The sequence below is a fragment of the Myotis nattereri genome (genome assembly GCF_964212035.1).
Source record: "Myotis nattereri genome assembly, chromosome: 7".
In the NCBI taxonomy this organism is placed as follows: domain Eukaryota; kingdom Metazoa; phylum Chordata; class Mammalia; order Chiroptera; family Vespertilionidae; genus Myotis; species Myotis nattereri.
The window spans coordinates 31,535,346-31,559,500 of NC_138082.1; the positions used below are offsets into that span (position 1 = coordinate 31,535,346).

General features: G+C 39.1%; 1 protein-coding gene across 2 annotated transcripts in view; it reads left to right on the plus strand.

Moving 5' to 3' along the window:
* The window catches only part of DIS3L2 (DIS3 like 3'-5' exoribonuclease 2), a 325,776-nt gene that overhangs the window by 90,276 nt on the left and 211,345 nt on the right, over positions 1-24,155 (plus strand). For both annotated transcript variants that reach the window (XM_081096258.1, XM_081096259.1), the window contains exon 7: positions 4,580-4,814. In XM_081096258.1, the coding sequence (XP_080952384.1) occupies positions 4,580-4,814 (235 nt within the window). The remainder of the gene's footprint in view (positions 1-4,579; positions 4,815-24,155) is intronic.

Here is a 24,155-nt window from a genome sequence, read left to right on the forward strand (position 1 = left end):
CTGATTCTCAGATTTAGGGATCTGCTAAACTACAAAGTAGGGGACCACTGAACTAGACTTTTCAACTTTTTTGAGGTTAGTCTCACAGGAGAAGGCTTCTTTACATATCCCAGGAAAATTTGGCTCCTAGTTTCTAACCCACATACTCTTATATCTGGAAACTGTTCTGAAAGCTCTCTTGCATCCTGATGATCTTTTATATTTCTTTCTTCATTGTTTTACCCATTTATTCATCTGTTTATTCATCAGATATTGAGTACCTAGATTGATTATGCAAGTTGCTGTAGAAAATATACAATGATGTATAAGATATAATTGGTGAGCATATAGTCTTAACAGATGAGGGAAATCATATACATAGATAATACTAATATAGTGAAGAAATTGAGAAGTGCCATAGAAGAGATATAAATACTTTGCTTTGAGACTTTAAAAAAGGGAGAATTTATTTACCTTGGACAGTGAGGGTAATGGGATGGGGAGGAACTGGGAAGACTATGTGGTGGATTCTGGGTTATAGAAAATCCAAGGCATTGGATAGGTCTTATGAGATGGATAGATCGATATGTGGAAATGTTAGATGCAGTGTGCCATCTCTGGTTCTTTATTTATTCAATGAGACTTGAGTACACACTGTGTCAGGCCTAACCATGGTTACTTCATGGAGTTTACAGTTTATCAGGGAAGATGGACTCTGAATAAGTCATTTCCTAATTAATTAGTACATTCATTCATTCAGTCAATCAGTATATATTTGAGTGGTTACTAAATGCTGTTATCAATTCTTGAAATTCAGCAGTCAGTGAGTAAAATAGATAGCCTCTGTACTCATAAAACCTAAATTCTATTTGGGAGACAGAAAGTAAATAAGTATGTAATGTATTTGCAAGTAGTGATAAGTACAGTGATGGAAAATAGAGCAGGGTGAGAGGGTAGAATAATGACAGCAAGATGATGCTATTTCAATTAATGTGATCAGGGAAGGCCTTTCTGAGAGGAGGATACTTGAACAAAGACCTGAACAAAATGAAGAGAGTGAGCCCTAGAATAACTGGGCAAAGAGTTTTCCAGAAAGAGGGAGTAGCAAATGTGAAAACCTCAAGATGGAAGTTTCAGTATTCTAGGATTATCAAAAAGATTTCTAGGATTGGAATATATTTTGCAAAGGAAGAAGTAGAAAATGAAAATGAAAAATAGATATGGGCCAGATTTGACAAGGCCTTGTAGTATGGTGATAGAAGGATGTTGGGAAGCTGTTGAGAGAAGAGCATGATCTGATTTATTTTTTAAAAGGATCACTCTAGCTCAGTGGTTCTCAACCTTCAGGCCCTTTAAATACAGTTCCTCATGTTGTGACCCAACCATAAAATTATTTTCGTTGCTACTTCATAACTGTAATGTTGCTACTGTTATGAATCGTAATGTAAATATCTGATATGCAGGGTGGTCTTAGGTGACCCCTGTGAAAGGGTCGTTCGACCACCAAAGGGGTTGCGACCCACAGGTTGAGAACCACTGCTCTAGCTGCTTTAGCCCAAGATGGAAACCAGGAGGCTAGTTATTGCAGTAGTTCAGTAAGGAGCTAAAGGTTGCCTGGATTTGTATAGTAACAGTGGAAAGGTCAAGAAGATACATTATAAAGGAAGGACCAATGGGCTTTTCTGATGGATTGGATGTGGGGCATGAGAAAGAGAGAGCAAAGGATAATGCCACAGTTTGGTGCCATTGGCGGAGAGACGGAATACTGGGAGAGGAGTGGGTTCTCTTGTTTGAGGTTCCAACTGGCATCCAAATGAAGATTTAGTAGGGAATTGAATATAAGTCAGGAATTGAAGGAAAAGGTCGAGGATAGGCATTTAATTTAGGGAATTAATGGCATATAGAGATGTAAAGCCATAAAACTGGATGAAATCACCTAAGGCAGTGGTCGGCAAACTTATTAGTCAACAGAGCCAAATATCAACAGTACAACGATTGAAATTTCTTTTGAGAGCCAGATTTTTTAAACTTAAACTATATAGGTAGGTACATTGTTATTAACTTAATTAGGGTACTCCTAAGGCTTAGGAAGAGCCACACTCAAGGGGCTAAAGAGCCGCATGTGGCTCGCGAGCTGCAGTTTGCCGACCACGGACCTAGGGGTTAAGTATAAAAGGATCTTCGCCCTGGTGTTGTTTAATGTGTTACTTGTTCCCTTTATCAAATCAGATTCAAGTTCAACTTATGGGGAAAAAGTACTTCACAGTTAGTTGTATGTACTTCCTATTATGGTGCATGAGGAAGCACTTTGGTTTTTTTTCTTTTTAAAATATTTATATTGATTAGTGTGTTCAGGTATTGCCACTCTGGTCCATCCTATGTAATAAAAGGCTAATATGCAAATAGACCGAACGGCAGAATGACTTGCTGCTATGACGCACACTGACCACCAGGGGGCAGGTGCTTAACGCAGGAGTTGCCCCCCGGGTGGTCAGTGCGCTCCCACAGGGAAGTGCCACTCATCCAGAAGCCCTGAGCTAGGCTCACAGCTGGCAAGTGCAGCGGCAGTGGCAGGAGCCTCTCCTGCCTCCATGGCAGCGCTAAGGATGTCTGACTGTTGGCTTAGGTCCGCAGGGAGCGGGGCTAAGCCTTCAGTGGGACATCTCCTGAGAGCTCCTGGACTGCGAGAGGGTGCAGGCCAGGCTGGGGGACTCCCCCCCCCCCCCCGTCCAGTGCATGAATTTTGTGCACCAGGCTTCTAGTCTGTTATAAAACTCCATCCCCATCAGGTTATGACTTATTGGTTTCAATAACCATTGATGATCATATCCTGAATCCATTATTTCAATAGGTAAAATGGTGGTATTGGATGTCTTTTTTTAAAAAATATTTTTATTGATTTCAGAGAGGAAGGGAGAGGAAGAGAGAGATAGAAACATCAATGATGAGAGGGAATCATTGATTGGCTGCCTCCTGCACTATCCCTACTGGGGATTGAGCCTGCAACTTGGGCATGTGCCCTTGACCAGAATTGATCCTGGGACCCTTGAGTCTTTAGACTGACGCTCTATACACTGAACCAAACCGGCTAGGGCTGAATGTCTTTCTTTTTTTAAATTTTATCTTTATTGTTGAAGGTATTACAGATAATTAGCTCAAACTCTCTGTGAATAACCACTTTACCTCATCAACTATTTGGTTAACATGAGACACAGGAAATGTAGGATAATGCTTAGAATTTTCTAAGAATGACCACAGAGAGCCTTTGATAACTTCCTTATTTTCCTATTATGACATGACGGTCCAGGATAATCTTGTTTATTTTCTATTCCAGACTTGAATTAGCCATTTCTCTGCAGTGGTTCTCAACCTTCCTAATGCCGTGACCCTTTAATACAGTTCCTCATGTTGTGGTGACCCCCAACCATAAAATTATTTTCGTTGCTACTTCATAACTGTAATTTTGCTACTGTTATGAATTGTAATGTAAATATCTGATATGCAGGATGTATTTTCATTGTTCACGACCCACAGGTTGAGAACTGCTGAAGGAATCCCACAAGCCTTACTCAACCAATATGGAATAATTTTAGAATACCTTTTGTATCCCGTGATCTTATGATGATTTCTGCCCCCCAACATTTGTTCTATTCTTTTTAAAAAATAGATATTTTTATTGATTTCAGAGAGGAAGGAGGAGAGAGAGAGAGAGAGAGAGAGAGAGAGAGAGAGAGAGAGAGAGAAAGAGAAAGAGAAAGAGAAACAGACGTCAATGATGAGAGAGAATCATTGATCGGTTGCCTCCTGCACACCCCGCACTAGGGATCAAGCCTTCAATCTGGGCATATGCCTTCACCGGTAATTGAACTGTGACCTCCTGTTTCATAGGTCTACGCTCAACCACTAGACTGTTCTATTCTTGTGTGTGTTGAGATAACAGAATAGAATGAAAATACCTTTAAAATGCAGCATACTAATTTTAATTACACAGTTTCAGGTGACTTGATTTATTCAGTAATTCCTGCTATTTTATTGAAAATATTTGACATTGTGTAATGCTTCATTTTTATTGCTAGTGGAAATGACCATCAGTTGTGTACTTTCTATTGATTTCAGGCCTCAAAATGGTGAATTAAGGGTTTATGTTTTATATGAGTACATTTTGTAAGGTCTTGTTCACACTTCGTTTTTTTTTCATGTTATATTCTTGTGGCTTCACTGGGAGTTCAGTGATATGCTATTTTGAGTTCTTTTATCATTATCTAACCTACTTTTTGATCCATGTGATGAATCCTTATGAAGCAGCATAGTACTTCTCGTATTTGGGGTCTTTAGGATAGAGGGGATGAAAATGTACATTAGAAAAATGAGAAGTGAATGTGGCGTTGGGCATCTTGCAGAGCTGAAGTGCCAACCTGGCACTGCTGGATTGATCATTTCCAATAAGGTTCAGAAAATAAAGAACCTTTTTCAAACTACATGGTGAGTGTCCAATGTTGGAGTCTCTGAATATGCAGTTTTTCCTTAGGAAAGAAAAAAAGAAAAATCTGCTCTTTCCCTTTCTTTCTTTCATTTAGCAGAACTTTTCTATTTTCTTCAGGTAATTAAACCAGAGAGCAGTGACAAAGAAACAGAAGGTGCCTATGAATCAGATCTCCCTGAGGAAATCTGTGGAAGCCATCTCCTGCAACAGTCCCTGAAAGGCCATAATGACAGTCCTGATGTCATTATAGAGGCTCAGTTTGAAGACAGCGACTCAGAAGATGGACATGGCAACACACAACATGTTCTGGTTGATGGTGTTAAGAAACTCTCAGTTTGTGTTCATGAAAAAGGTGAGTACTGGACTGCTAGCTGACATTTTATTTTAGTAAATTAATCATGTTAGGTATTAGAATTCTCTCTGTGCTCCAGAATTAATCACACAACACATTTGGTATCTTCCCAATTTCTGACCTGTATCAGCTTTTAGCTGCTGGTTATGAGGAGGGACAGCAGTGCCACTGGTGGTTTGTGTGGTCAGTGATGGATGGCTGTTGTCATTTCCTAATAGGTTTTGAGTTGTGTTGATAGCTAACCTGAAATTTCCTGTGATGAGGTCAGCCTCAACTTATGGTTGATATAAACAGAATTAAACTGATCTTTAAAATCCTTACTAAAGCACTTCATTTTATCCTGTATTTTTCTTTAACTCAATACATTTGAAAATTATTTATATATTTGAAAATAATTTATTATAATTATTTTTGTAATTGGTGGTGGGAATGGATCACTTTAAATTTTATAGGTAGGTTATTTTTATGTAGACGAAAGAACATCCAGCCAAAAAAAAAGTCTTTTTTAAGCCAAATGGATGATAATCTCTGGGAAACAATTGAGAAAATGCTCCAGCCCTAGGAACTTTGGCTCAGTGGATAGAGTGTCAGCCTATGGACTGGAAGGTCCCGGGTTCGATTCCGGTCAAGGGCACATGCCTGGGTTGCGATCTGGTCCCAAGTGGGGGGCGTGCAGGAGGCAGCCGATGGATGATTCTCTCATCATTGATGTTTCTATCTCTCTCTCTCTCCCTTTCCTTTCCTCTCTGAAATCAATAATAAAAAAAAAAAGTGTATGCTCTGGAGAATGGCAGTTTTGCAGCTTATTTCATACATGAGAATCAAAGGAGGAGACATTAGGAGGGTTACATGAAATTCATTGGTGGTAGATTAAGGGGGAGGAAGAAAGCAAAGCTGGGAAACCTCTGAGATTGGATAAAAAGCAAGTGAAGATTCATATACTTCTTTTACTTTGGTGTGTACAGGATAGTTGACATTTATAGCACAGAGAGATGTATGTGGAGGAAAAAGGTAACAATGAAGGATTCTGGGTCTGGAAAAGAAGATTACTCTGACATTTAAAAGGTATTTTATTTTAGACTAGTGGCCCGGTGCACGAAATTTGTACACTCAGTGAGGTGGGGATCCCCCAGCCTGTCCTGTCCCCTGTCATAGTGCAGGAGCCCCGCGATCCATCGCCCCAAAGAGTTAGGCCTCTGCAAGCCCCACATCCCTGGGCCTGGTGCTGGGGGCGGGGACGCGAGCCTCATATCCCTGGGCCCAGCACTGGGCGTAGGGACTCGAGCCTCCCACAAGTCCCTGACGCTGCAAGTCCCCGCCCACCCACGCCTGCTGTGCACACAGCCTCCTGCTGATCGGTCTTTAACGTGTGAAGGTGTCACAATCATTTGTATATTAGTTCTTTATTATATAGATGTACAAAGCCAATAGACAATTTTAAAGTTAAAGATTGGTCTTTGTCAAGGAGGCATCAGCCTAGGGCATCACTACCCATCATGACCCACTTTTAGTTAGGAAGTGTTATACTCAGACCACCTTGTGTGGTTACTTTAGGCTCTCAGGTTGTAAGGCCTTCATGCTTGTCAAGTTTAGTATGTGACTCCTTTTTAAATCACATTTACAAAGTGTCTTTTGATTTTAAACCTTTTAAAAAAGCCAGTCTTATTTTCTCTGATCAAAACTTAAGCCATGGGTCCTCTGAATGCAGAGGACAGCAATTGCAAACACATGGCAAGGAGCTCTACCTGACCACACACTGGGAAGTGTAAGGGAAAATAGTAATGAAAATTGGAATATTTCAATGTATAGATTTCTAAGAGATTTTAAATGCAGGGTGGATATTTTCCAGCCAAATTGAGTTTTATGTATATTATGAAATGGAAAAGATTGACTTGGCTAGGCTGCCTAGATTATTAGTGCTTTTTTTTTTTTATCAGGAAGAAGTTTCTGGCACATTCCCCATTAAAGGCTAGAAGAAATGCCAGAAGATTACTAAAGGAGGATATTCAGCAGACACCCTGTGATAGGGACTGGTGAGCATAGCTCACTGAGTTCTGGAATAAAGCTGGGGGTGATTTCAGGAGGTGTCTGCTTAAGAATCAGGCTGGTTCTCCACTGCTGACTAGGTAGTGACCTGGGACATCGAACATTTTCTGAAAGCATGTATCTCTTAACTTTCTAATTTTGAAATTCTTTTTGAATGAAGAGGCTGCTACTTTCTCACTGCCCTATCAGGTGTGGTGACCTGAGGGCACCCAGGTTCATTTGTCTTGTGGCTTCCTTAGATAACTAGTGGTTTCACTGTTCAGGGCCGAGCCAATTTCCTTCTGTTGTTTCTTTTTTTCTTCCTTCAAAAACAGTTGGATACTGTGACCCACTTGAGAGTACATGTATATTATCGTAATGGCGTCAGTACTGTGAGTTATGTCTTTTCTATGAGAAGAGAGGGAAATAACTAGGACCCTAACTAGCCAAATCCTTCATCATTAATATCACCAAGGGAGAGAGATACTTATAGTCTGAAGTCAGACAAAGGAGCACTTTAAAACTTAACTATTTGGCCCCAAACTACTTTGTAGAAATGGAGTTCTGATGATTGGGCTTGGCAGACCTTAGTAGCCCTTTTTCTCCTGGGCTATGAGGTGAAGGGATAAGATGCCTTAATTTCTCATTAGTGATTGGTACCAATATAAGGGCAAGGAGATATTGATGGATGGAAGTGATGGCAAATTGGTGCCTGGGGTAGATACTAATAATTCACTTTGCCCTTTGTTTGTGTAAATGTGCTCTTGATTTGTCCTCTATTGTAAATCCCCTCCTTCTCTCTTACAAATAAATATCATTGAATGCTTTACAAGTCCACTGCCTACATGTTTTTTCTTTACTCTTTTTATGGTCTTTCTATCCTACTGTTATTTATATTGCTTCCTTACTAGCCCTGACTGAGGGAACAGCTTTAATCCTTCCCTCAGTATCTGGTACAAATTTCTCCTTCTTGCTAGCCTCTAAATAGAGAGTTTGTGAAACCACATGGCTGTTTCTCATTTCTTGCCCTCTTGATATTTAGGAAAATTGCAATTTGCTCTTTTAAAAATCATGATTTTTTTAGGATATTTTAACCAGATTCTCTTGTCTGGATAATATAAAATCTGGTTACAGTTAAGATGTTAGTACTTTTTGCACCATTTAAGGTTTTGAAATTTGTTATTGAAACAAACCATAACCTTAAGAACATTTCCTTAGACTTCTAGAAAGGTTCTTTGCTTTGTGTTGTGATTACAAATGGATTATCTTGTTTCACACTTATGTTCAAAAGAGTGTTTTTTATTTGCTTACTTTTGTTTTCTTTTCCCAAAGCAAATGTTACATAGGGCATGCATATGAATTATATGTCCCTGTTTGCCCAGGAAACATTCATATTTTTAAGATAACTACCAGTTTCTCTGGTAAGTGAGTAATTGCTCTAGCTGTCTGCAACAAGTTCCTGTTGTTGCATGAAGAGAAAAAATTCTCTGGACATCTCAGACCTACACAATAATTTCTTCTAGGGAGACATGATCTGCATTGTCCTTAGCTCCTGAGAGACAGTGGGCCAAACACCTGGGCCCCTTTTGTAGGGCCAGTCCCACAGCCTCCCGATGCTGAGCTTTTACCACTTTCCAGGCAGTCATGTTTTTGTCAGCACAGAAATATGCCATCTGTTTAGAGACTGGGGGCAATCCTGATAAATTTTCTTTGGTATTAAATGAGCGGGTAATGGCTACGTGGTTTGCAAACTCCAAAGATAAAAATCATCATGTCTAAGTGATACAGCTTGGTCATATCATGTTAGTGCTCTGTGTATTTCATCATCAGAATTTTAAGAACAGTTTTGGCTTCTGAATCTTGGTGACCATGCCCTACTCAGGTTAATGAGATGATAGTAGATGTAATCACAGTTGGAATACTGAGGCAAAAAACAATGGAATTAACCTCCAAAATGTTCTTGTTTATACTTTAAATCTAATATTTTAGACCACTCTAGAAAACACAAGAATATATAAGTGCACATTCTATTAGTCATTCAAGTAAGGATTAGCGAAGGTGTTCTGTAAAGGGCCAGGTAATAAGTATTTCCAGCATTGTGGGCCAGAGACAGAGACTTCTCTGTCACAACCACTCAACTCTGTTGCTGTAGTTTAAAAGCCACTGTAGGAAATATGTAATTGAGTGGACTTGGCTAGATTTGCTCTGCTGGCCAGTTTAGTTTGCTGATCTCTACTTTACACTCATGCGTGAATGAGAGGGAAATGAAGAAATAATGTCTTACTGTTATTATGAAAAGAGTTTTGACCTGTGGACCAACCCTCTGACAGGGTCTCAAACCACACTTGGACAACCACTGGTTTAAGCTATTGAAAGTGATAGTTCATGCTGAACAGGACTTTAGTATATGTTTTAATTATTCTTTACTGTTAGGATATTCAACACTTCATTTCCTTAGTTTTTTTTTTAATATATTTTTTTGATTTTTTACAGAGTGGAAGGGAGAGGAATAGAGAGTTAAACATCAGTGAGAGAGAAACATCGATCAGCTGCCTCCTACACCCCCCCACCCCTCCTACTGGAATTGTGCCCACAACCAAGGTACATGCCCTTGACCGGAATCGAACCCAGGACCCTTCAGTCCACAGGCCGACGCTCTATCCACTGAGCAAAACTGGCTAGGGCCATTTCCTTAGTTTTAAGTGGTTACTGGATTGGTACTTCCCCCCTTGTTTAGGAATGCTAAATTACAGACTAAAATCTCTTGCCTCAATTCTTTTACTCAATTGTGGGATCTTTTTTGGCGACTCTTGTGCCCTATTTTGCTGTTTTGGCTATAGCCTGGTCTATGTACATCTTCATTTATCAAAACTAGTCACACTGTGAATTATAAACTATTAGGACTTCTTAATATGTTTAGTAGTTTATCTATAGCATTGTCTTACACATTTCTTATTAGGAAGAAATGAGTGTTTTGTTTTGTTTTTTTGCTATTAATTTGAAAGGATATTTTTTCTAGCATTTTCTCACAGGTTTTTGTTGAGATATAAAAAAAGCTATTGTGGTTGTTCTTGTGAATCTGTTTAACTTAATGAGTGCTCTTAGTATTTCTAATAATTTTTCAGTTGGTTATTTTGATTTCCTAGTTATAAAATAATTTGATCTGCAAACATTGATTTTGCCCCTTCCTTTTTAATTGTGTGCGTATTACATCGCTCCATTGGCCATTACTTTAAGAACTGTATTACATAATAGTGGTAATTGTTTTCTTCTGGACTTTAATGGAAATGCTTCTACTATTAAACCCTCAAGAACAATGCTGGTTGTTGGCTTGAGATCAAGTTAACCTAGTTTCCTCTTTCTTTTTTACTAAAAGTTCCTATTATAACTGGATATTGAAATTTTTTTCAAGTGCGTTTTGATCTTCTTTCAAAATGCTGTTATTCCCTTTGGCTTGTTTACATGATGACATGTAACATTGAATAATTCTTGCATCCTTTATATGACCATGACCCTCATTCGGTCTTGGTATGTAACATATTTTGTAACAGTTCTGTTTGCTAATTATTAATGATTTTTTGTATTTATAATACAAAATGTGAGATTGGTCTGTGGTTTATTTCTATTGTGATTTTGGTATCAAGCTCTATTAACATTGGAGGAAGAATTGGGGAGCCTTTCTCAATGCTTTGAAACAGTTAAAATAGCATCAAGAATGACCAACTATTCTCAGTGATTGAAGCATTTATAGAACTTGTGCTTGAAACATGGGCTAGGGCTTTCTTTAGCTGGCAGCTTTCTCCATCTCTAATGATTATTGGTTTCTGTAGGAATTTTTTTCTCTTCTTGCATTAATTTTGATAATTTATATTTTATAGGAAATCATATATTTGAACCGCATATTCTAATATATTAGAGTTGTAGACATTTTTCAGTTGTTTAATTTCCTGTGCATCTATGATCATAACTCCTTTCAATTTTCCCCTCATTTTTATAATGCTAGCTAGTGATCTGCCTAATTTTTTAAAGAACTTTATTTTTACTATATAGTTATTGTAAATAACTAATTTCTACTTTTATTTTTTTATTACTAATAACTTTCAGATACATTAAGTCTGAGGTGATCATATGTAGTTGAAAATGCAAGTTGAAGTTCATGACAGGAGTTTGACTGGGAATGTAGTTTACTAGTATAGAGTCATTGGCATCTAGTTAGTTCCTCGAAGAAACCTCTGTATTCTAAGAGTTTCTTTAAGGGACTGTGAGATTCCAGGGGCCTACCTGTTCTCTTCTGCCCCTGGGTTCCCCTCTGTGAAAGCAATAACTATTGTTTATCAAACTGTTCCCTGCCCTACAGGATCTGTAACAAACAGAAACTCATATGGGTTCAATTTGTGTGTGTGTGTGTTAAAATATATATACTACAAATTTTGCCATTTTTATGTATTCAATTCAATTGCATTAATTACATTCATGCTGTGCAACTGTTACACTGTTACTACTATTTCAACACTTTCTCATCCTAAACAAAACTCTGTAACCATTAAGTAGTAACTCATTATTTCACCTACCCTAACCCCTGATAACCACTAATCTACTTTCTCTCTGTAAATTTGTTCTCAATATTTCATAATAAGCGGGGTCATATAATATGTCTCCTTTTGTGTTTGGCTTTAATTTAGTATAATCATTATTATTGATTTTTGTATTTATAATATAAAATGTGAGATTGGTCTGTGGTTTATTTCTTTTTTCTTTTTTAAAAAATATATTTATTTCAGAGAGGAAGGGGGAAGGAGAGAGATAGAAACATGAGTGATAAGAGAGAATCATTGATAGGCTGCCTCCTGCACGTCCCCTACTGGGGATTGAGCCCGCAACCCAGGCATGTGCCCTTGGCTGGATTCGAACCCGGGACCCTTCAGTCCACAGACCGATGCTCTGTCCACTGAGCCAAGCTGGCCAGGGCTCTGTGGTTTATTTCTATTGTGATTTTGGTAGAATTGGGGAGCCTTCCTTTGTCAGTGCTTTTTTATGATTGAATAATATTCCTTATACTGTATATACCGCATTTTGTTTATCTATCCATGTTGATGGACATTTGAATTGCTTCCACCTTTTGGTATTGAATAGTGAATAGTGCTGTAATGAACATTGGTATGTAAGTATCTGAGTACCTTGTTTTCAAGTTATTTGTGCATATAACTAGGAGTAGAATTATTGGGTCATATAGTAATTCCATATTTAGCTACTTGAGGGAGGTGGATTTTTTGTTATTAAAATTGTATTTATTAGAAGGGTTAACATAAATATAAAATCATGATGAACTATAAGAAATCTTGAAATAATGGTAATTAATTCTGTTCATTACTGAAATATAACTGAAGCTTGCCCAGTTCTTTCTCCAGCTTATCCTTTTCACTTCCTCCTTTGCTCTTTTAAAATTTTTAAATCATGGAGTCACTTCTACCTACTTGCCTAGTTTTTCTTTGACACATCAGCAGACATAGGGGGCTTGGGTTTCAGAACATTTTCCTAACATTACAAGTAGTTTATTTTATAGAATAAATAAAGTACCTAGGAATAGACATGTCTGTCAGCCTTCTTGGTAGCAGCTTTAACATAAATTTTTTTGGAATAGAAATTTAAATAAAAGGAAATAATAATAAACATTGTTTATGCTATTATCTGGAAATTTGAGTTCTCCGGACTCTAGCATGTCAGTCATTATTTGTGCCTGCCCTTCTCTTCAGTGGAGGTGAATGAAGACTTGAAATCTGGAATCATCCTCTCTGGGGCCCTTCTAGCACCCTTTTCAATATAGCGCACTTGATTATCTTGTTCACTTTCAGCTTTATACTTGGTTCCTGGATTATTTAATAATCTACTTTTCTTGGGTTTACGATCAAAAAGGGGAGATCAACATCTTTATGTGATGATATCATTTTCTTCTTATTTTTTGTTCCTTGTTCACTAGATTTCAGTCACCCTTGAACTCATTCCTCTCTCTGGTACTTTCCAGATTGGGCAAGTTTGTGCTAGTGACAAGGGTCATAACTGTTTATAGTTTCATTGTCATAGAAATCATAGAATTTGGACCTGCATAGGTCCTACTTGATCATGTACTTGACATGTGGTGATAGTCTACCCCTAGGGCTTCCAATGGAGCATTTGACATTATTTATAAATATTTTATAACAGTAAATGAAAGTACTAAAATTGCTTTCATTAAGACCGCAAGGTAAACTTACTTCATTTTGATACAAATGATACCTGCCCCCCATTGTGACATTTCTTGCTGATCAGAAGCTCTAAAAACAAAGCTGGTAAAAGCAAAACAAAACAAAACAAAACAAAACAGAAACCCAACAACAACAGGATAGCAAATTAATTTTCAAAGCAGTTAAGTTAATAAAAAAATACTTCAAAGTGTGAGATTTTGGACAAAAATTCACTTTTAAAATGTACTTATAAAAAATTTGCTGTGATTAAAAGGTCAGAAACAACTGATGTAGTTCATCCCTTTTGTTTTACAGACGAGGAAACTGAGGCTCAGAGAAGTTACTTGGCTTGTCCAGTGTCCTACAGGAAGTTAGTGAGTTCATAAAAGAAAAATACCTTATACTTATAATAACAACAGACAATTTCTACATGTGGTCTTATTTTTTGAAGAGCAAATCATGCCAGATCAGAGTAATATCTTTTTATAAGGATATATTAGAAATTGTTCATTGCCCACCTTCTGTCTATTTTCCCCTTTCCTTTCCCATATGTTCCCAGACTTTCATCTGGACATGTTTCTTTCCTAATTTCTTGAACTTTAGGCAAGTTGACCCCAACTGCTGAGCTGAGTCTTGGTTGTCTTATATAAGTTGCTTGATATACTTGGTTGCCTTATGGCAATAGAACTTTTTGCAGCAATGGAAATGTTCTAATTTATACTGTTTAATACTGCAGCTAGTAGCTGCATGTGACTGTGGAGCACTTGAATGTAGCTAGTGTGACTGAGAAATTGAATTTTTAATTGTTTCTAATTTTAGTTAATTTTATTTTAAATAGCTATATATGGTTTGTGGTACTATATTAAATATTGTAGCTTCATACCATTCCTCTTCCCATAGGCACATGATATAAGCCTTTTAATCAGGGTGATTCCTGCTAGGAGTTCTGGGATGTAAGTAGTTTCCTGATGGATATAAACAGGAAACATTTATCCCTAATTGCTACTGGCAGCTATTCTACATCTTGCTAAGTATTGGGGACAGAAGACCAGGAAAAAATCTGGGCCCCTAAGTGGGCCCTGGATCATCTGACCCTGAAGTCTGCCTAACCTCTGGATTTCTAGTTGCATGAGTCACCTTTGATAGATAAGCCAGTTTGTTTGAATGTTCTGTCATCTCAATGAGTATACAAGAGAATACAGAGGGAATGACATGTTAGGCATTATGTTATTTGCTGGAAAAAGAAAGGTGAATGAAGAGTAAAATCTAGATGCTTGTCCTCAAGGTGAAATTAGTCTGTAAGAAGAGCTTCAGTAAAGGCATATTCTGGGTCTTGCCTGCATTTGTTCCCTTCATTGGGAATTGCTTTCACTGAAGCAGTACGTACAATCTAACCTTGCCCCCGGGTCTTGGACCATGAGTAGATTCCTGACCCAAGGGTCATCAGTGACTCATTAGATTTTTTCTTCCATAGCTTGAGGACTCAGAAGCTAAAATCTCAGATAGAGTGAGGGCTGGAGACAGTCTTTAGGGAACTGAGGCTGCACATAGAGAAGAGGAACTGATGAGCAGAGGGAGGGAAGGGCCATATAGAGAGGAAGGGGGAGAAGGTGAAAGGAGAGGGAAGAAAATGGAGAGAGAAAAAAAGACTTGTTTTCTGGGCCTTGAAGGGTTTGCCTGGTGAAGAGGGTGAAAAATAGTTTCAGTATGAATAGGGGCACAGAGGTGGATGGTAAGTAGAGTAATATCTACAGTTGAAATAGTGCAGGATGCACAGTGGGGGAGTCTGGAGAGGAGGCTAGAAAAGTAGGCTCTGGTGACATTTTTCCCAGTTATATGGCTGCTAAGAGATCTGGGTCATCCAAGAGTTTGGATCCCCAAATCATCCAAGGTTTTTAAGGAAAGGAGACTGATTATTAGAAAGAAGGGAGAAATTGGCACACAGCATGAATCAGTTAAGACTAGTGATGTTGAAGACCCGACTGAGAGCAGTGGAATGTAGAAGGGATAGAGTCACATACTATTTCAGAACTATAATTGACAGAGTTCAATGGCAGATCAAATATGGGACTTAAGGCAGAGGAACATTCAAGAATGAGATTAACTTGCCAAAGCCGGTTTGGCTCAGCGGATAGAGCGTCGGCCTGCGGACTGAAAGGTCCCAGGTTCGGTTCCGGTCAAGGGCATGTACCTGGGTTGCGGGCACTTCCCCAGTGGGGGATGTGCAGGAGGCAGCTGATCGATGTTTCTCTCTCATCGATGTTTCTGGCTCTCTATCTCCCTTCCTCTCTGTAAAAAATCAATAAAATATATTTTAAAAAAACAACAAACAAACAAAAAAAAGAATGAGATTAACTTGATATCTAGTTTAGCAACTGCATAGGTACTGACATTCTTAAATGAGAAAAAGATGACCAGGGGTAAGAAAGACTGTGAATTCATGTTCTGATCATATGTTGAATTTGAGCTACATGGGGGACATTGAAGTCGTGACATCCAATAGGTAATTGGAAATAGAAATGTAAACCCAGAAGAGGGATGGCGAGAGTTATAAATTTGAACATTATCAATGAAAGCTATGGGAAATCGATGAGATTATCCAATACATGACTCAAAGTTGGATTTACATGAAGTAGACATTGTCTCATTAAACCAAGGCAAAAGCTGGTAGATATGGAATACTTAGGGACAAGGGTAGGGGTTGGGAAGTAACTCTGATAAAAATTTTGAGAGTGCTATACAAGACCTAAAGATCCCTAGCTGGTTTTTCTCAGTGGTTAGAGCGTTGGCCTATGGACTGAAGGGTCCCCAGGTTCAATTCTGGTCAAGGCACATACCTCAGTTGCAGGCTCGATCCCCAGGCTCTGGTAGGGGTGCATGTGGAAGGCAACCAATCACTGTGTTTCTCTCACATCAATAGTTCTCTCTGTGTGTCTCTTTCTCTCCCTTCCACACTCTCTAAAAATCAATAGAAAAAATATCCTCAGATGAGGATTAACAACAACAAAAAAAGACATAACAGAAAAGTGTGTAGAGCTAAGAAGTATTGAGTATTTTCAATAAATGAAAGAATGCCTCTCTTTCAAGGATATCAAATGACTAAAGATCATTTTCATTTAAAAAGTCTAATTCTCACAATTATTTCAAATCAACTTTATTCAGGGAGGGCCTCTCTTTTGCATTTAAACATTATTTTGGAAGAATAGATTTAAAGAAAAAAGTTCAGTTTGGTTTTTATTGAACTGGGAAACAGAATCAACTCTATATGGGGACAGTTAATGTACTCATCCCACTTCCCTCTCCTGGGATTCTGAGCACTACTTCCTGTGAGGTTAGTTGTCAGGTCTTCAGAAGGGAAGGCCCTATCAAGTAGATCTTCCCAATTTATTCCTTTGGTCAGCATATCCCAGGTTTATTCAGTTCAGTAATGAAGCCTTTAAAAAAATAATTTTAAGTGTTTAACCTGCTACCTTAAGGGTTTATGTATTTTTCGTTATTATCTTTTGTTTTGGTTAGAGACCCTTTCATTGCCACTGTGCAGAATTATATGCCTACAGATCCATCTTAATGACATTGATTTCCCCTTTGGATCATTCTAAATAATGCCCATTCTCTCTTAAGAACTACTAAGTTTTTCAAGTTGTGCAGAAACATGCCAGGGGAAATCTTTGCCTGGTAATTAGAATAATGTTGAGATTTCAATGAAGCCTGTTGGGGAAAGAAAAAATAAAACTGGGTCATGAGACTCTGGATGGGGAGAGGGAACTGACAGCTGTCCTACACTGGGTATAAAATGTCCATTATTAAGGACAGATCTTATTTAACATTTTACAGTAGAAAATTGTCCCAGGTTTTCTGATATTAGTTTTTTAAAAAACCCTAAGAAATGACTGAGTTATCCATACCCCTTTATGTGGAGCCAGTCTCCTCCCTACCCTCCTCGCACACCCTTTCATTAGTCCCCTGAGTGAAAGCTCAGCTTCATGCTAAAGTCTCTCATCTCTGCTCCCAGTTGGCTGACCCCCATTTGGCCAGCCCCCCCCTAGCTCTGACTCGTTTGTTTGAGGCAGAAGCAGCAATCAAGTATGAACTTGATAGGCTTGACTTTGGCTCTGACACTCATTTTGACCCTTCTTATTTCAAAGCCTGTTTGATACCAGCTTCTGCAGCTGAGACTGCTACACTCTTGGCTCTGGAGTACATCCAGGCCTCATTGTACCTACTATTCCAGGTACAAATGATCCTTGGACCCTCCACCCTGGTGCTTAGGGGCCAGGATACAACCTGTCTGGCTAGCCCTCTTTGAATCTATACCAGGAAAGGGGGATCCAACAAAATGTGGCAACACTCTTAGAACAAAAAAAAGGTACTGAACAAGAGTTTTTGCCATTAATTCTTGACGATTAGTGCTTCATATTCCTTATTTGTAAAAAAAACCAAAAACCAAAAAAACAACAACCAAACCCCCCCCCCCCAAAAAAAAACAGCAATAAAGCAAAAACACACCTTCATAATAAATACTTGCCTTGGCTTCTTCATAGGTTCTTGCCTGAGTCAATGAACTAATGGAAGGGAAAGTGTCTTAAAAAGGAGAAAGCCTAGCATTCCATTATTGGCAGTTTCCAAATCATTTTTTGACGCTTATTGCCTCTTGCACCTGCCCATTCAGACCTTGGTTCCAGTCACACCAGGCTTTGTATTGTTCCTAAGCAGTCCCTTCCCTCTTCTACATTTGTGCTTCCTCCTTCCTGCCATGTATGCTGCCTAATTCCTCATCTCTTCCTGTAAAAATTCCTCCAATTTTCAAATATCAACTGCTCTTTTATGTGTGTATTAGTTACCTATGGCTGTGCCACAAATGTAGTGGCTTAAAACAACACTTTATTATCCTGCATTTTCTGTGAGTCAGTGTAACTTTATAAGAAATATTTATTTGGCCTCTGCCTCTGGTTCCTGACACAGAGCTTCTAAAACCCTTGTAATTTCCTGAGTGATAGCAATGCTAGGAACATCTTTTGTTCTAATATTTGGTCTTTGACCCTGGTTCCTGACACAGAACTCCTAAAGCTCTCGTAATTTCCTGAGTGATAGGCACATCTATTGTTCTAGTCTCTTGGTGGACTCCTAGATAGCTTCAGGATGGGTGCTGGGTCACCTGAAAGACCAAGCTATGATTAGAAGCTTGAAATTTGTTGCTCCACCCTCCAGCCCCCAGGGACGGAAGGAGGGCTGGAGTTTGAGTTAACAATTGATCATACCTACCTGATGACATTGATCATGCCTATGGGATTTCATAAACATTTCTGAACTATGGGATTTGGAGAGCTTTTAGGTTGGTGAATTCATCTATGTGCTGGGAGGGTTGATAGACTTCTGCTCCACAGGAACAGACACTCCTGTGCTCAGGAGCCTTGAAGACCTATGCATATCTTCATCTAGCTGTCCATCGGCCTTTTATTATATTCTTTGTACTAAATCAGTAAATGTAAGGTATGTGTTGTCCTGAGTTCTGTAAGTGGTTATTGAACCTAAGGAAGGGGTCATGGGAACCTCCACACCAATTTGTAGTGAACTTAGAAGTCTGGATAACCTAGAGACCCATTACTTGCATTTGGTATCTGAAAAGCAGGGGGGAGGGGAAGTCTTTTGGGTCTGAGCCCTTTGTGGGGCTGTACTAACTCTGAGTATTTAGTGTCAGAATTCAGTTAAATTGTAGGACACCCAGGTTGTGTCTGAAGAGAATGGGGGAATTACTTGGTGTAGAAAACCATACATTTGGTATCGAAAGTGTTGTGAGTAGAGGAAGGAAACACATTTTACCTTTAGTCAGGAATCTGGACATGGCTCAACTCTGTCCTCTGCTTTCCCATAAGGCTGTGATCATGGTGTTGTTCATCTGAAGGCCTGACTTGGGAAGAATCTGCTTCTAAGCTTATGTGATTGTGGGCCAGATTTAATTCCTTGTGGGCTTTTGGACTGAGGACCTCAGTTCCTTGCTGGCTGCTGGCCGGAGGCCACCCTCAGCTCTTTGCTGCAAGGACGTATCTATATGGCAGCTGGCTTCATCTGATCCAGCAAGGGAGAGAGCCTGCTATCAAGGCTGAAGTTATAGTCTTATGTAACCTAATCATGGAAATGACATCCTATCGTCCTTTCCAAATTCTATTGCTTGGAAGCAAGACACAGGTCCTTTTCACACTTGAAGGGAGGGAATTGTACAAGGGTGTGAAGACTAGGAGGTGTGGGAATCATTTGGGGCCATTTTAGAGTCTAGTCTGCTACAAGATGTTTTCTCCACAAGCCTTTACTAATTTCTTCCAACGAAATGTGTGATCTGTCCTTTCTGTGGACCTTCTTTATAGTTACTTTTTTTCCAGTTCATATTCCATGACTGATATTACAGTTGAATGTTTTTTTTTTAACATTTCTCTCATGTAACTTTTTGCTTATCTTTCATCCACCTGCAACTCCCAGAATAGAGTCTTGTATTTGCAAATGTTCTGCAGAAGACTCCTTCCTTCCCTCATTTGAAACTAAAGAATGACCAAGCTAGTCACTCTCCTGAGTAATACCTGAGTCCTTTTTCTCCACAGCAGTCACATAAGATCCACTATAAAACCTTCAGATTGCCGAAACCGGTTTGGCTCGGTGGATAGAGCGTCGGCCTGCGGACTGAAAGGTCCCAGGTTCGATTCCGGTCAAGGGCATGTACCTGGGTTGCGGGCACATCTCCAGTAGGAGATGTGCAGGAGGCAGCTGATCGATGTTTCTCTCTCATTTATGTTTCTAACTCTCTATCTCTTTCCCTTCCTCTCTGTAAAAAATCAATAAAAATATATTAAAAAAAGCAAACAAAAAACCTTCAGATTTACCAATTTGGCATCAAAAGCAGTGACTCATCTATGTATATATAACCTGGCTGGAATGATTTGCCTTAATATGATTTGCGTTTAGAGCTAGACTTGTTATCTTATTAAGGTGAAGCAATTTTCCATCAAAGATGCTTCAGATATTAGCTTTTTTTGAGTGGTACATTTTTCTGTTTCCTAGGGGACCTGATGGATCTCAGAAGTGATTCAGTCTTCTTCTTTAAAGTCTTTTTCTTTTTTGTCGGTCACGATCACTTTGTAGTCCTGCTATTATTAGGTCACAGTAAATACATTGATAAAGGAGACCAGCTTTTGAAGAAGCAGTGTTTTCATTTTTTTCCTTTTTACCCAAGCAATGGGCCAGATCTTACTATCCCTGTTGGAGATGTTCAGTAGTATGAAATATTGCATGTGCTTTAAGAGTCTTGGAACATAGGAGTGCTATAATACATGTTTGATATATGTGAGATCACAGACTTAAAACACAGCAAAACCCATCTATTCTAGCTTCCCAAGCTTTGATACATTCTCTACTTAACTCTTTAAGATAGCTTAGCACCTTTATAATTTTTTTTGAAGTTTTGATGGATAGCTAGTCCTTAGAAGGCAGATAAAGAAATACCAGTTTGATCTGAGTAAACACTTCCTGCTGTTGAAATGTCATATCACAGTAAGATGTGAAGCTTGGCCTCTTTAAGAAAACTCATGGGAGTTAACTTAAATTTGGTGGAATCATTCATCTTTCCTGTTGGAAAGATGCAGAATTAGTAAGTTAAAGCCAGCTATAGATGGGAGCACATTAGTGTGTGTGCCTACATTTTGGGTCTTTTGGGAGCCATGAAGCTAAAAGCCAATTAAAGCTTTAGTAGAGAGAAATTTCAGTGGTTTCTCCTGGGCAAGAGAAAGATTTGGAGCAGAGAGTACTTGGAGAAAAGCAGGAGTGTATTGATGATGTAATTAATACATTTAACAGCTTGGAATGGGAATCAGTGCAAAGCTCCATTTAAGAAGATGATCCTGTGAGGGACTCAGACTTGGGCCTGAAAGCCACACCATCTGGGTCTCAACTCCAACTCAGGAACCTGGAGGCATCTGCATGCTCAGCCTGATGAGAAGGGTGACTAAATCTTGCCACAAAGAGTACCTTCTTTCTTACTCCCTTACCAGTCTGTAAGTTAGAAACGCATGAAAATAGGGTAGCGAAGGTATTTTTTCCCCTCTTAATACTTGAATCTTAGTTTTATTTTCATTCATTTATTCATCCTGTCGCTCTTAGTATGTTAAGTCCTTTCCCCTCCAGCCTCTACATATTTGTCTACTCAGACAATGTTATCATCTAATTGATATTTCCAACTTCTACCCCAGCTTGGTTAGACGACATCATCATAGTTATATTTCATTGTCACCCCAAACTCAAAATGTGCCCCAGAATTGATTGACTTCTCCCAGTGTCTTATCACTCAGTCAGGTCTCTCCAAAACCATGTGTTCTTTTCCATTCTCACATCTATCAATCCTGTTCAGATCTTGAAGGTTGAGTGGCATGATGGGAAGAGGATGAGGTGTTGGCATTCATGAGACTTAGGTTTGAGTCCTGTCCTTGTCATTTCCTAGCTGGTAACCATGGACAAGCATGTTATTTGACCTTATGAGCCTCATTTCCCTTATCTCTAAAATTGGCACGATAATATCTGCCTACCTCTTTGGATTATTGGAGAATATGAAATATGGTAGTGTATGTAAATCCCCTGATTGTGCCTGGCATGTTCAGGGCCATTGTTTTGAGATGCCATTTGCATTTGATTCTCATCTGGAATTGTGAAACCCAATTCTGAATGTAGTGACTGTCCTCCACCTCCCCTAGTACTTTCCCACAGATGAGTTTGGCTTCTATGTTTCAGAGAAAACAAAACTGCCTCCATGTGCCCCCTCAGCTTTCAGCTGCCAGACTTACAAATAGCTTGTGTCTGGATTCTTTCCCTCCTCCATTTACTTTGATACAATGAAGTTGGCATCTTTCTGTCCTTCTGCTTGAAATTAATCCTTTCCTCTGGGTCTGGACCCCATCCCTTCCTGCCCAGGGACCTCTCCCTTTCCTAAATGTGCACTCTTTGACCACACCTTCTTTAACAGTTCCTTCATATCAGCAATGAATCATGTCCAAGCCTCCCTTATCTTAAAAAAGTAAAATAATAAAAACCTTGTCTGTCTCCCTCTAGAGCTACCACCCTGTATTATTCCACTCCTTGTCAGCCAGACTTCCGGAGCATAGTCATCACCCTCATCTCCACAGTCCCGCTCCCGCTTCATTTCCCATACCTGGCACTTAGTTTCTTTCTTTAAAATTAGTCTCACTAGGGCCACCTGTTACTTCGTCACTAAGGCCACATTGCTGACAGTGCTTTTCCTATTGAAACACTTGCTTTTCTGACCCCCACATTAGAGTGATTTTTCTCAATATGACCTCTACCACCTCCAGTTCCCCACTAGCATCTAAACAGTCTTGCCAGTATTACCTTCTAAATACCTCTCTATCCAGAACCCTCCATCCCCTCTGCCACTGGTCTGATTTATTGCAACCTGCTAACTGTTCTTTCTGCCTTCAGTCTCACATCTTCTAAATTTGTTCCCCATACAGCCACCAATGTGAGCTTCTTAAAGCATAAATCACAGTAGTCTCCTGTCTGCTTTCTTCTATAGCTCTCCATTGCCTTTGGGATAAATCCAAATTTCTTAATGTTGACTTGGCCTCTGCCTAGTATCTCTTGCCTCTCCTTACTTTGCACAGAATGCACCAGCCATACAAAAGGTATGTGCAATTTAAATATACGTATTATGTGACAGTTATTGAGTGCTTACTGTGTTCTTTAGCACTTTTATACACAGTAATTTTAATCTTCCCATTAACCCTGTAGGATGGATTACATTTCACAGATGATGAATGTGACCCATTTTATAATTTAGACATTGTTCTGTACACCAGTCCTGTTCAGTTGTGACCAGGGTAACAGGGTTGGAGTCACTCGAAACTTACTGCGAGAGCTAATAACAATATCAACATTAATAGTAACCAAACCATTTTTGTTAATGCACTTTGTGCCAAAGCACTACATGTAAACAGAACTCATGTAAACTATTCCTGATTTACAGAGTAGGACATTCAGAGGGGAGAAATAACTTGTTCACAGCCACATAGTTTTGAATTTAGGTCTTGTGACTCCAGAGCTCATGCTTTTAACTTACTCTATTGTCTCTATAGGTAAAAACAGTGAAATTACTTAGAGAGCTGTTTGTCATTTGGCATCTTCTAAAATTTTGGATTTGGATTCATACTGGGTTATGACTCCCCCTCTGCTAACTATCTCCTTGGATGAACCCTGGGATTAGTTACTTTACCTCTTTGATCTACTGATTGCTCTTCTTGAAAAATCAGAATAGTAATACTTTCCTCATGGGGTTGCTGAGGAAAGTATTACTTTCCTGCCTCTTCTCTTCATCCCTTGTGCTTCTTCCTTAATGTAATATTGGGCACTATCATAGTAGCTTCCTTATTATTTTCATGTTGTGTTTCCTGCACAGATCACTATTGCTCCCTCCCCTGACCTCACTCCTGTCACTGCTCCCTAACTATGCTCAACACTGCCACCTGAAAAACATATCAAATTAAAAACAAAATCCTAAGGACTTTCTGTTAATTGTAACAGAAATGGTAGACTGTTATTCAGATACACAACTTCCCACTGAAACAAACCAACAATATTTGGATAAAATAAATATAAAAAAACCCTTTATTTTTAAAGCACCAAAAAGCTGACAGGCATTACCAGGTTAAAATTGGAGTGGAGAACCCAGGCGACATTGCAGATTTGACCAGCAGTTATGGGGAACATAAATAAAGTGATGTCCAAGGTGCCTATACACCATCAGGGTGAGGGTAGAGCTGAAACCCTGCTCTTACATGGAATTGTAGCCAAGATTCAAGCTAACTGGGTCAACTAAGGAATCTCAAGTACTGAATGGGTTTAAGGGCTGGTATTGCTTCCAGGTATCTGGCAAAATCAAGTGGAAGTTCTTTCAAAAGGAAGATTTCCTCAATCTAGGCATAAAATTATTCAGTGACCAGCACCCCTGCCTACTTAATCTTAGCACCCCAGGAAGCTAAGGGGAGAAGCCTCAGCAACCACAAACACAGAAACAGCCTTTCATAAACATGAAATACTGGAATCA